General features: G+C 41.7%; 1 protein-coding gene across 1 annotated transcript in view; it reads left to right on the plus strand.

Annotated features, from left to right (window-relative positions):
- Positions 1-473: 473 nt before the first annotated feature.
- FAS (Fas cell surface death receptor) overlaps positions 474-13,297 on the plus strand; it is a 33,774-nt gene continuing 20,950 nt past the window's right edge. The window contains exon 1 of the mRNA XM_019988724.2: positions 474-606. Within this exon, the coding sequence (XP_019844283.2) occupies positions 577-606 (30 nt within the window). The 5' untranslated portion in view covers positions 474-576. The remainder of the gene's footprint in view (positions 607-13,297) is intronic.

The following is a 13,297-nucleotide window of genomic DNA, read 5'->3' on the forward strand; positions in this document are numbered from 1 at the left end:
AGGCTCCTGCTCCGAGCAAGACGCGTGCGCTCTGCACTTCAGTCCTCCCCAGCCTCCCCAGATGAAACTGCAGAAGAGTTTAGAAAGGACATGGGGCCCGTTCTCAGGATCCTCACCTGAACCCGAGCATGCCAGTCGACTGCGGAAACGCTCCCAACGGGGAATGCCCGCTTGTGCAACAACGCTGGCGCTTTCCCCGCTCCCCGTTCAACACCCCTTCCCCCACCCCACCCCCAACTCCAGGCGCAGGGTTGCAGAATCAAAGGCGCCCTCCCCTACTCGGGCGTTCCCCAGCTAAGCTTCCTCCTCCAACCCCCACCCCCTGGCTCCGGGGACATTTCTTTAGGTCTTTTCAAATGAGCTACCAACAGGTGTTCAGACACGCTGCTGGAGAAAGAGGAAAGCGTCCCGAGAGTAACTGTGCGTGAGCGCCCGGGGCGGGCCCGGGAGGGGAGCACTCTCCCAGGCCGGCTGGAGCGCGGGGAGGGGCCAGTCGGGGCTCACTACTCACCGGGTGCGTAACTCGCCCTGGTGCCAGTTGTAAGGCTCCTTCACTTCGGAGATTGTTTCACAGCCATGTCCGGGATCTGGGTTCACTTGTCACTGGTGAGTCGTCTCTGCCCCGGCGAGGGCCTCTCCCAGCTCGGCCACTGGGCTGGCGCGGGACGCGCTCTGGGGGCGGCGGGGGAGATGCGCGCGTGGGCGGCGGACTTGGCCGGCCTTTGCCCGGCTAGCTCCGCATGACTGCTAGGACTTCTCTTGAGGGCGAGGTCTCAGGAAACCAGGCTACTCGTTTTTCTTGGGGCTGGACGCGAAGCTGCGAGCCCTCGAGGCAGGCGGAACATCTCTGGGTGCCCCCTGGGAACGCGGTTTGCGGCGCCGAGTGGGTGGGCGCGGGGGGCTGGCCGGCGCCGAGGATGTTTGGGGGTCGCTGCAGGGAGACCCCCGTCTGAGGCAGGAAAGGGTCTTCTGGATAAGTCCTTGCATGTCTCGCTAAGGCTGTGCTATGAACGTGTGCGCCCCGGGGCGGTGAGAACTTGCTCTCTCGAAATTGATAACACAAGTTTTTCCAGCACTTCCCAACTTTGGAAATAAATCAGCCTCGAGGCAGTGGTTACACCAGAGGCTTTGGAGCGCACCGTTTCTTTCTTGAAAACGTTATCTTGGGGCTGAATGCGCCTTAAAGAGACTTGTTTACCTTTTTGCCGCTGCACAGAAAAAGAAACTGTTTTGTTTCCCTTCCGGGAATCCCTCTCCTTGAGAGTGTGAGTCACTGTCTCAGGTTTGCCCCCCGCCCCTTTTTTTCCCTCTCTCTCTTCCGTTTTTTTTTTTTTTTTTTTTTTAAATCTTTCATTGCTTGCCGGACTCGGAGGCGGGAGGTAACCCTGGCCCCATTGCTCAGGCGGTGGTACCTGCTGCCACCGCGCATGCGCTGAGCAGCCTGTACTTGGCCTAGAAGCCTAAGCCGCATCCACCTCTTTTGGAGAGTCCCTACCTCAGACATCCCGGCTTGGTGATGGCTGATCGAAGACTTTGGCCTCAAGGGGTTCATTTGAGTTCCGAACTCTCTGAAAACCAGTGGATTCTTATTTGCTGGGCCTCATCGACGTGCCAGGCAGTGTGATAGGAATGTTTATGAGTATGATCTCAGTCAGTTCTCGCAGCAGCTGCGCAGTATCTCCATCTTACAGATGGCAAAATGAGGTTCAGACAGCTTACAAGTCGAGTCCAAACAGTAAGAGGCAGGACTGAATTTAAATCCAATTTAGATCCCATTCCAAAACCTGGGGGGTGGGGGTGGGGGTGTCGACCGCAACTATGTCCAGATGACACCAAGAGTTTTAAGAGAAAAAAAAAGATAAAAAAAGATGTCTGGAACCGTCTTATGGTTGGAAAAAAAATTCTCCCTGGTCCTTTTGGAAGTAATGTACGATATTTGGGCTCCTTTAGAAATTTTCTTTGAGAAAATTTGAGATTCAAAGTTGGGAAACCATTTATACAACCTCAAATCACATTCTTCCTTATCATGAACCACTGCCTTATTGCAGTCTTGGTTGCTTTGACAATCTCTTCGTTCTAGGAACAACAATTCCAACTAGTATAGCAAAATTATCAAAGCCCAGAGCTACACTTTACTTTTATAATAATGCTATAGTGTCTCTACCAGGGGTGCCTGTTTAAAACAGCAAGGAAACTGCTTTTCTGAAAGAATGCACACGTATTCGTACACACATATGTGCAAATACAGATTTATTTACATTTATTTGTATGTGCAGATTATAATAGCTATGATATATATTGAACATTTATTATTGTTATATGATATAGAACCTCAGAAGTGAATGTTTATTGAATAAAATGTGTTAATACAGATGTGTAGAAAGAAAAAAAATCTGATATAACTATCACCTAGATAGTGCTGTTTACATTTTGTAGTATATCTTCTATTTCCCTTTTCTAATATGGCTCTTCAGTTTAGTTACCCAGAATCCTGCCCTGCCCCCATCACGGGCCCAGCATCACACCTCTGTTCTTAGAGAAGTTTCCACACCATTATGTCACCTTGTGTGTCTCCAGAAAATGCTTGCTTTTATGACCTCGCATTTAGTGGGGCTTAATTACTAGTCGCAAATAAATTAAACCAGTTAAACCGGGGCGTGAGTGCTAGCTACGTGGGACACAGGAGCACATTTGGCTCAGTCATGTCAGTGGCCTGGAAGTGGATGGGAGGGAGCGACCATGCTGTCTTTTTTCCTCTTTCTTTCTCTGGTCCGTTCATCTCGAGTGTGGTCTATCATCAGCAAATATCCCATCCTTTACCTCTTTCCTTCTTTCTCCCCTGTTGAAGTTAGTTTTCTCTCTCTTGGATTCTGGGTGTTGTTTGGATACAGAAGAAAAGGCATAGTTACTTTAGAAATTTGTGTGAGAAATAGCTGTGAGTACTGCTGCTGCTACTTGTAATACCACATAGTTCTGATAGCTTTTGTTTTGTACTCTTTAGGTCTATGGTTAGGCAATTACTAGATAGCCATTTTCCTGTCCTTTATTTCTTGGAGTTTTCAAAATTATGGGCAAGGGAAAGGAGAGGGCAGCTGAAAAAGTGTATTTAAAGTAACCATACAGGAGAGCTTTGAGGAGAAAGTAAAGGACAGTCATTTAATTTGTAATTTAATAATTTTTCCATAAACAAGGCTAAGAAGCAAGAAATAGGTTGTGGTGTGTTTCTATTTATTGTTGTTTTTCGCAGGTTTTCCTTATCTCATGGCAGACTTGAAAATTCTTTTGAATTAAATAATATTATGAAATGTAATTTAAAACATTAACAACCAGCATGTAAAAACACACATTGATAAAAGATGGCAAGATTGGGAGGCAAAAATGAAATTGATATGTGAAGATCCTCAGGGCCTTCACCGCTAGCTTCAATTAGCTGAATGAAAACTCTTCTATTGTCTATCTCCATAATACAATTACCACCCTTAGTGGCAAAACTGGAGTTTAATTTAGCAAAGCAGTTTTTATTCTTGCACTGAGTTTATAGAAGGAGAAAAGTGAGATAGAGGCAAAGAGGACTCAAGATTTTGATGTTGTCTCTAAGTAAGTTTCTTTGGAATACGAAACAAGTAATTTACCTCTAAATAGTTCCTAAGAGTGGAAGTGTCAGCATTTCAAAGGAGCCTCTCTGAAGGCTACCAGCACTGTACCACAGCTGCTAAGGAGTAATCACTTTCTAAGAGATGATCAAAAACCTGAATAAGGAAATCCCCCACTTGAAAACCCCTAATGAGTTAAGTACATTTTGGTAAATTATCTTGGGTTCCAAAAGTCCCTTAAATGAGCACATGTTTTGTAATAGGTACTAAAGATTTATTGACTTACGATGAAAAGTAATAACATAAAGGTAATAACATGTATAGCTTGTTACCAAAAAATTATTTGCAGAATCATTGTAAGTACCTTAATGGACAGTAGTGTATTCTTTTTGCTATGTGTGTGTATCTATTTACAAAAGTGGGAAAACAGCATTTAACTACTTAATAAGTCCTTTCATTTCCCAGAAGACCTTTGCTTTTAAATGAAATAGATAAAATGAGTAAATAAATAAACAAAAATGAAATAAAGTAGTGTATCTTTTGCTTTGTATGTAATTGGATCCCTAACACCAATTGAGTATCTTCCATTCAGTCTTAAATAGGAACAAATAATTCAAATGTACTTGCCTACTTTTATTTTCTTTGATGTGAGAGTATGAGTAGTAAGACTCGAATTAGAAAGTTGATCATTATAAGACTGTTAACTTCACCTTCCTCAGAAGGAAATGGGCTGGTTCTCCTCTTTGATCACAGTTCCCTTCTTGATTTGGAATGAGCTTTTGCGCAACTGAGCCATCCCCATCTGTGGACCAGTTAGAAACAGCAGCTATTGCTCTACTGGACACCTGGCTAGAGACCCACTAAGTGAGGGGTGATAGTAACTTTTGTATGAAATTATGCATTTTGATTAAGGCTAGTCTTATAAATTAGCAGTCTGACTACACACTCATTCAGCAGATGTACTCTGCCCAGCAAAGCAAGCAAACCTACTATATGTAGGTATTGTTAAGCTGTGAACTGGGATAAACTTGGGAAATTAGAATAAACTTTTTTTTGAAGTCATTAATGTCAGGCTGTCTTATAGTCGAGTGATGGCTGCATTGTAGATTTAGTCACTTCTGTGTTCTGGGACACCATAAAAATATAACCTGTGAGAAACGTCAATACTTTTGATTTCTGACATCAAAGATCTTGGAAAAAAGAGAGAGAGAGAGAGAGAGAGAGAAAATGAACTCAGAACATGTGGTATAATGTTCCCACCCCTTGCTGAGGTTTGAGCTTTGGTTTTTAGCCATCTTCACAAAAGGATCCTTGTACCTAATGGACTGTTTTTTCATATGAATGTCTGTCTTAGGCGTGATTTCAAAAATTGGGCTTACATTGCCCCAGACTATGTTCTTGTTTTTTAATATTTATTTATTTGGCTGCACTGGGTCTTAGCTGCAGCATGCAAGATCTTTATTTGGAGCATGTGGGATCTAGTTCCCTGACCAAGGATCGAACTGAGGATCCAACCCAGGCCCCTTGCATTGAGAGCATGGAGTCTTAGCCACTGGACCACAAGGAAAGTCCCCGCCCCAGACTGTGTTATGTCTCTGCTGCACTGCCTTGACACATGCAGAATGTATATAGGCAGGTATGTATTTTTAATATCAGTTGCCCCATTTAAACGTTGGAGGATTTTGGTTTCTCTTGAAAAATGAAAGGTCTGGACCCACATGCCACCTGGTCCCCACCCTCCTGGATTAGAAGGCTGCCCCTTGGGTCCAAGTGCACCTCTCCATTTTCACAGCCCAGCCTGAACTTTGTTGTCTGTTCCACCTGGATGCTTTACTCTTGTGACCCTTCTGGGCATTTGAGAATTCTTGGGCTCTAGTTTAGGACTTGGTAATCTTCCCATTTCCTCCACCAAAGATGACTTCTCTTCCGTTCAGGCTTAGTTTTAGAAGGGTCGTTATTTCTCCATGAAAAGTCAAATTCTAATTGGCAAGTGCAGAGCACAGAGGCTGTTGGTCTGTAATACTCTTCTCACATGTAAATGTACTCATCTGCTAACCTCAGATTTCGCTTCCTCCAGCCCTAAAGACCTTCCCAGGTCTTCAGCTGCGAGCAGCAGCAAAATAACCAGGGTTATTAGATATTAAAAAACAAGGTTGAGCATAATCATGAGGAGGCCCCATTCTCAGAGATCCTGATTCTGTAGGTCTGTGCTGGGACCGAAGCATTTCATATTTTTAATGTATCACTGTGTATGTGTGTGCTCAGTTTTGTCCAACTCTTTGTGACCCCATGTACTGTAACCTACCAGGCTCCTCTGTCCTTGGGATTTCCCAGGCAAGAATACTGGAGTGGGTCTCCATATCCTTCTACAGGGGATCCTCCTGACCCACGGATCGAACCTGCATCTCTGTGTCTCCTGCATTTCAGGCGGATTCTTTACCTGCTGAGCCATTGGGAAAACCATCACTACATGATTCTAATGTTTTTCAGGGTTTTGAGGACAGTTTTTCTAACTCTAGCACAAAACCCCAAATCTAATCCCAAATGGAATTCTCTAGGTTTCATTTTATTTTATTTACGACTTGATTCAGTCAGGAGTCTAACCAATCACTTACTCTACTGACCTTGCTATTTTTCTCCTGGTCTTCCCAGAAACCAGCCTTAAGAAAGAACGAAGACCTTACTGGAATAAGATTACCTTGTGTGTTTTTATTTACACACAAAAAATAAGAGCGAAAGAAATCTTCACTTATCTCTTTAATACTGAAATGTTTCTATGTTTAGAAAATTTAGAATACTTGTTTTTATTTCAGTTTTTCAATAATGTACCTACTACAAAATACCATCACTATTAATATTATCTCACTTTCTATACAAATAGAGATGCATTGAACAGTCAGAAATGGTGGACTATTAATGGTTTGTTAGAAGTTCTTTTTCCTAAAGTGTTGATCAGTAACTAAAAGTCTGAAAAGGGAATGACCAGTACTCATGTGTTGCTACAGTTGTGCCCTGGACAGGAGGGGCCAGTGAGATTTCAACTTCCTAGTGGAGGTCTGTAAGACTGGGAAGTTCAGGTTCCTCCTGGCCCCTGAGGATTCCAGTTCTGAAGACCATTTTCAGTCTCTAGTCCGTTTAGCACAGTGATGGTTGAAGATGGGAAATCCTAATGCTCAGCTGCGAGGGATTCCCAAATGTGTGTGTACCACGGACCTCCCTCAAATCTAGACTCTGAGGGAATCAAAAGATGGTGGTGTGGGCCGATAGGTACTCATTTCCTGTGGCTGCTGTAACCGGGTGGCTTAAACAACAGAATTGTATTTTCTCTCAGTTCTGGAGCCTAGACGTCTGAGATCAAGATGTCGACAAGTTTGGCTCCTGAAAACCCCGAGGTAACGATCTGTTCCATGCTTCTCTCCTTGGCTCATGAATGCCCTTCTTCCTGTGTCCTCATATCCTCTTCCCCTTGTCTCTGTGCCCAAATTTCCTCCTCTGAGAGGGACACCAGTCATATTGGATTAGGGTGCACCCAATGACCTCATTTTGATTTCCTCTTTAAAGACCCTGTCTGTAAATGTGGTGACATTCTGGGTTACTGGGGTTAAGACTTCAACAGAAGACTTTGGAGGTGAGGGAGAGACAACTCAGCCTAAAGAGACTGACTCTCTTGATCCAGACCCGACCGCCAGTTTGGGGCATAGCTGCCTCTAACAGATGAAGGGCTTGGGTTCTAAAACTCTTCCCAGTGATTACTGGAGAGCTTGTAGTCAGTCTGAAGTATGTGGTCAGTATCAAAAATTCTCACTGACCATTCTAAGCATCTGTCTTCTTACTCTTGTCATTTGAAGGACTGCCATTTTTCACCTTCAGACACCTTTTTTTTTTTTTTTCTCCTCTGCTTTTACAAATTCTTTTCCTGTTGCTTTGAACTTCACTGAGAACAGAAAAAAAGGTGATTTTTTTTTTTAAACTTCCTTTTCAAACCCTGGCTCATCTCTAAGGGCTATTGCCACACTGATTCTTTGAAGTAACCCTAATTGGATTCTCAGTTTCTTCCAGTAGTTTGTTTAATTCAGTCACTGTGAGGCTACTCTATTTGTGATTGCCATGTTAGATCTTGAATGTTTACAATTCCTGGGAAAGCATGGTGAGCTGGTCAAAGGGGAGTGATATGCCTCAAGGGTGGTTGTCGATTTCTGGATCTGGCCCTTCCTGCTTTGTTTCTTCTATGTAGTAACCCAGTTGGCTATGAAAAGTGATCCATCATATGATACAATTAATTAATATAAAGTCAACCGTCATCTGATACAAGAGACAGACTCTCATGTCAGCCTGTTTTTGAGACTTTCAAAGGGAGCAAATGCAAAGATCAATGATAGGCTAGGAGGACTCCTGGTTCCCAGCTATTCATTGCAAATCCCCGCACCCACAAGAGACTCACAGTGCCTTTGATGGCTGTGCTCAGAAACTCAGCACCCAGATGGGAGGAAGGGAAACCCAAACTCCCCTTCTTTTCAAGATGCAGATCAGGGCTAAGAAGTTTCCCCTTCCCTGCCAGCCAGAATCCCAGCCTGGATAGCCCTGCCACAGTTTTCCCAGACTAGAGGGCTTGGGACGGACTTCTGGTTTTCAGAAAGTTCCTGCTAACTTCCTCCACCCTCAACATGCATTTGCTTTGAAGGTTCATTGTAAAATTAACACTCAGCCATCTTGCCCACAGTTGTCTGAAAACAGACTGCATTGTTTGCATGCATAAATGGAGAAAGCGATTAAGAAACTGATTTATAAACCAGAACCAGAGTCCAGATTTGCGCCAGAGGTGCCGAGTCTTCCCTTAGCCTGTCCTAACGGGGATTATCCAATGAGTCATTTCACATACTCTGTTCAGCTTCCTCAGCTATAAAATAAGAAAGTAATAATTCCTCATGTCTAGGTTTATTGTGGTGACCATGAGGTGATTTTTGGAAGGAATGATGCTAAAGCTGAAACTCCAGTGCTTTGGCCACCTCATGCAAAGAATTGACTCATTAGAAAAGACTCTGATGCTGGGAGGGATTGGGGGCAGGAGGAGAAGGGCATGACATAGGATGAGATGGCTGGATGGCATCACTGACTCGATGGATGTGAGTCTGAGTGAACTCCGGGAGTTGGTGATGGACAGGGAAGCCTGGTGTGCTGCAATTCATGGGGTCGCAAAGAGTTGGACACAACTGAGCGACTGAACTGAACTGAACTGAGGTGATGTATATGAATGAACTTCATAAAACGCCAGGCAAATGTCAAGGGAGAATAGGTAAATGACTCTAGGGTTTGGTTTCCTGACAACACTTTCATGAATGATTTGGGACTCTATCCATTCGACCGAATGACATTTTGGTCATAATATTCTCCTCACTTAGGATGCTAGATATGAGTTGCCACTTCATTAACAGAACTCTCAAGATTCTGAATTTAAGAGATTGTAATATTTTTACGTGCCATTTCTCAAAATGAATTTCACCAGGTTTTAGGCTTTATGCTGTTAAAGCATCTACTGGGCATGCTAAATAACAAACCTTACCTTTCTTCATCATTTCATAAGAAATTTTCTGATTTGCAGAAAACATTAAAATCTTGTAGATAAGGAAAGACTCAAGAAGATCCACTTTTTAAATCTATGTGGAAGTGGAGCAGATGGTTACATGGTCCCCTTCTGCTCTGATGTTTCAGGATTCTACAAGATTGCAGCGTCTGTGGTTATGATTGGCTGTGTGATCCCATGCACTAAGTCTTCAATAGTCAACATGTTAATTACCTGTGTGGTTCAGGAGACATTGATCTTTATTTCTGTTAATAGCTAACTGTTAATAATATTTTTCTGAGGACCTCAGGTAAGTCCCCATTTGGGCTAAGCCAAGTTGTCTGGGTGTGACTTGCCTGGAAAGCCCTTTTCAGCTAATCATCTACTTGCAACAAGTCAGTTTTCTTATTCAGTGGCCTTCACAGACAACTCTTCCTAAAAGAGCACTGCCTCACACCTCAAATTCTCCATGCCCCCTAAGCTTGCCTTATTCCTTTAAATAGTCCTCATTCCTCCTGGTTATGTTGCCTATTTCTTTGTTTCTTCATCATTTCCCTCCGTGTGATGCCTAATATTATTTGTCTACATGACTGGACCATGGCACCCAGATATTTGTTCAAACAGTACTCTGGATATTTCTGTGAAGGTTTTGTTTGTTTGCTTTGTATGAGTTGAACATTTAAAGTGCTAAACTTTGAGTAAATTAGATACCTTCTGTAATGTGTATGGGTCTCATTCAATCAGTTGAAGGCCTCAGTAGAACGAAGACTGAGACCCCACCCCTAAGGAAGAAAGAATTCTGCCAGACTACCTTTGAAGTTCAGCTGCTACTCTCCTCCGACTCTCCAACATACTGACCTACCCCACCAGCAGAATCTGGACTTGCCAAGCCTTTACAGTTGTGTGAGCCAATTCCTGAAAATCAATCAGTCTCTCTTTCTTCATACACACACACACACACACACACACTCAGTACTGAGCCTGTTTTTCTTGAGAAGCCTAACCAATAACTTCATTTACATATAAATGCTGTAAGAGCTGAGTCTTTATCTGTATACTGCTCTGTTCCCAGAGTCTGTCTGGCGCATAGCAGGCACTCAACTGAAGAAGGAAATGGCAGCCCACTCCAGTATTTTTGCCTGGGAAATCCCATGGACAGAGGATCCATGGGGTCACAAACAACTGGATATGCTGAGTGACTAAACAGCAGCAAAGGTACTCAGCAAAGTATTTGCTCATTTAAATAATTGATTAATGTATCAGCTAAGATTATTCCCAGCAGAATCTAAAACTGAGGTCCTTTTGACTTTTTGATCTTTGTTATGATGGTTAATTTTATTCCTTTTTTCCCCATTTGGTTATCATTTTCCTTAGTTTTTCTGCTTTTCAAATCTTGAACTAATTTTCTGGCCTTTTCAGCTTTTTTGAAAAAACAATTTTTGAGCATTCTGATCATTTAGTTCTTTGTGGGTTTCCTGCCTAGTCGCAATTAAAAACACCCCAGTTTCTGCCAGGAAAGTTTGGGTTAAATCTTTGCATACTGCAAACTTGAGCTAATATAAAAACTTTAAAAAATGCAAGCTGTGTGGAAACTGTTTACATCGAATCATGTAACAGAATATGCTCTTTAGACACATCTTTCTTTTTTTAATACTTGACATAATTCTTTGATGCTGAAGTAAGTAGGAAATGTTTCCAGAAATTGAACTCTCTGAAGCTGGTGTGATCAGATATGAAGTGAGTTTGGTGCCGGTGTCTGCTTCATGGCCAATGATATATATGTCTTTCACTGTTCTACTCCAAGATTCACATTTCTCAAATTCTGAATGTATTTTGGACAGTGACTTTTGATTTCCAGTCAAAAACTTCAACACTAAAACGAAATGTATTAGCAAGTACATTTCTTTCAGACAGTTCCAGAAAGTTGAGTATATGCACAGTGTTTTTAGAAATAACACTAATATAACAATTCATACATATAAAATGTGCTGCTCCTCTGAGCACTCGGTCATTTAAACCAGGAATTGTGGACCTGCTTATAATATTGTCACATGATTACTGAATGAAATTAGTATACCAAGGAAGATGGGCCCTATAGCTGTAGGGCACACACACACACACACACACACACACTCTACTGTGTATCAATTTTGAACACCTTTAAATTGTCAGTTTTAACTAGTCCAATTTTGACTCAAATCTCTTTGAGTTTGAATGTGTGGCATTTTGTTCATTTTCTGGTGAGATGAGAAACCAGAATTGAAAGAAGAGAGCAAGTAGTATCTCACTGTTAACTCCCTCTTTCCAGGCCTTGAGGTGGCTGATAACAGAAAGAATTGCTCCTCCGCAGTTTGGTTGCTCAGATTCAGTTTTCCATTATCTGTTTTAGAAGGGGCTTACTGATTTCTTCTAGCTACAGAAACTTGTTAATTTGTGCAAGAATTTTCATGTGCTGGCAATGTCTGGAATGTTATATGGTTAGTATATTTAATTCCTGACTGTCACATAGAGCAAAGTTTGTGATAGAATAAAGATCCTAAAACATGGGTGATTTTCGTTTGAAAGCCCTTCCCATCTTAACAGTGAAAGCTTTGGTGTGATTTCAATCACATTATTTCCTAAAGTGTTCAATTCAGTTACTGTTCATTAGCTATGATTCTATGGTTTAGAAGAGGGACTGATATTAAGAGGCTGATCTTCTGTAGAGAAGGTAAGAACTGGTTGGGGAACTGTCATCTTGAAAAGAGAAATTGATACTGATAAATATCTTTAGTTCAGAGCTGCTTTAGACAAAGACCATAGATTCAAATGTGTTTTAAAAAGTAAAAGTCAGGCAAATATAATGTTAAGAAATTAAAAAATTCCCAAATGATTAATATATTACAAATAACACGCCCCTGTGCAAGTCTGCTTTTGGAAACTTAAAATTCATTTTTGATTATAAACAGTGTTACACATATAATTATAATTTATATATTATATATAATATAATTATAATTTCTATTATAATCAGTGTTACGCATCTCTGTATTCACAGAGTAGGTGCTAAAGAAATGTCTGTTGGGTTGTAAAGGCAGTGGTTTGATAGTGAAGCCAGCACACTGAGGCATAATTCCTCTGATCTGTTTACCAGTTCCAGTTATTCTTTAAATAGAATTGTTGACATAGAAAAAGTAAGCTACATTTTATGGTGAGTTGGGTGTAGCAGGAAAAACACTGTAATATGAGTAAGGTGACTTAGACAAGTCCTAGCTCTCTGCTTTTTTGCTCATGAGTGACCCTGGATAAGTCAGGTATTTTCTTGATATTTTGGTGTGATTTTTTTTCTCCTGGAGTCTGGATGTTAGTAATGGATTTTTGCTTTTTAATTTATTTTTAAAGTATTTTTCTTCCTGTCTTTCTTTGCCTGGGCTGGGACTTAGTTGCAACATGTGAATCTTTGCTGCTGCACACAGACTCTCTCTAGTTATAGTATGTGGGCTCCAGAGCTTGTGGGCTTCAGTAATTGTGGCACATGGGCTTAGTTTCTCCAACCAGGGATCGAATCCATGTCTTCTGCATTGCAAGGTGGATTCTTAAGCACTGGACTACCAGGAAGTCCCTGGAAATGCATTTTTCAATCAGCCATCCCAGAAGGAAAAGATGGCAACCACAGTTCCTTCATCCTTCCTTCCTTGGAGGTCCCATGGTATATTGTGACTTGGCAATGCAGGCTTTGGTGACAAAGGGGGAAAGGCTAAAAGGGAAGATTTGGGGACTCCTGTGACAGTGATTTATACACAAAGAATATTTAGTTCCCTTAACCCAGAACATGCCATGAAGTAGAAAAAATAGTGTATGCCATGAAAAATGTGAAAAATGACCTTGAGGGAAAAAACCCTCAGAACTAGTAGTTTAAAAAATTGTGATGCTTGGCAATGAATTTACATATTCCACACAGAAGGAAAGATTATTTAAATTTGTGTTTAGAGAGACAAACAATAAATGTTTAGAAAACCTGAGAAAGGGATCAAACAGGCATTAACCCCAAATGTTTCTATACATTTTAGGAGCTCATTTTTCTGAGGAACTCAAGCCTACAACTGACTAAGATAAATTTGACACAGTGTCCCTTATGGATTTTGTCTCCCAAACAAAGGAACCA

This window comes from Bos indicus, chromosome 26 (assembly GCF_029378745.1).
Source record: "Bos indicus isolate NIAB-ARS_2022 breed Sahiwal x Tharparkar chromosome 26, NIAB-ARS_B.indTharparkar_mat_pri_1.0, whole genome shotgun sequence".
Lineage (NCBI taxonomy): Eukaryota > Metazoa > Chordata > Mammalia > Artiodactyla > Bovidae > Bos > Bos indicus.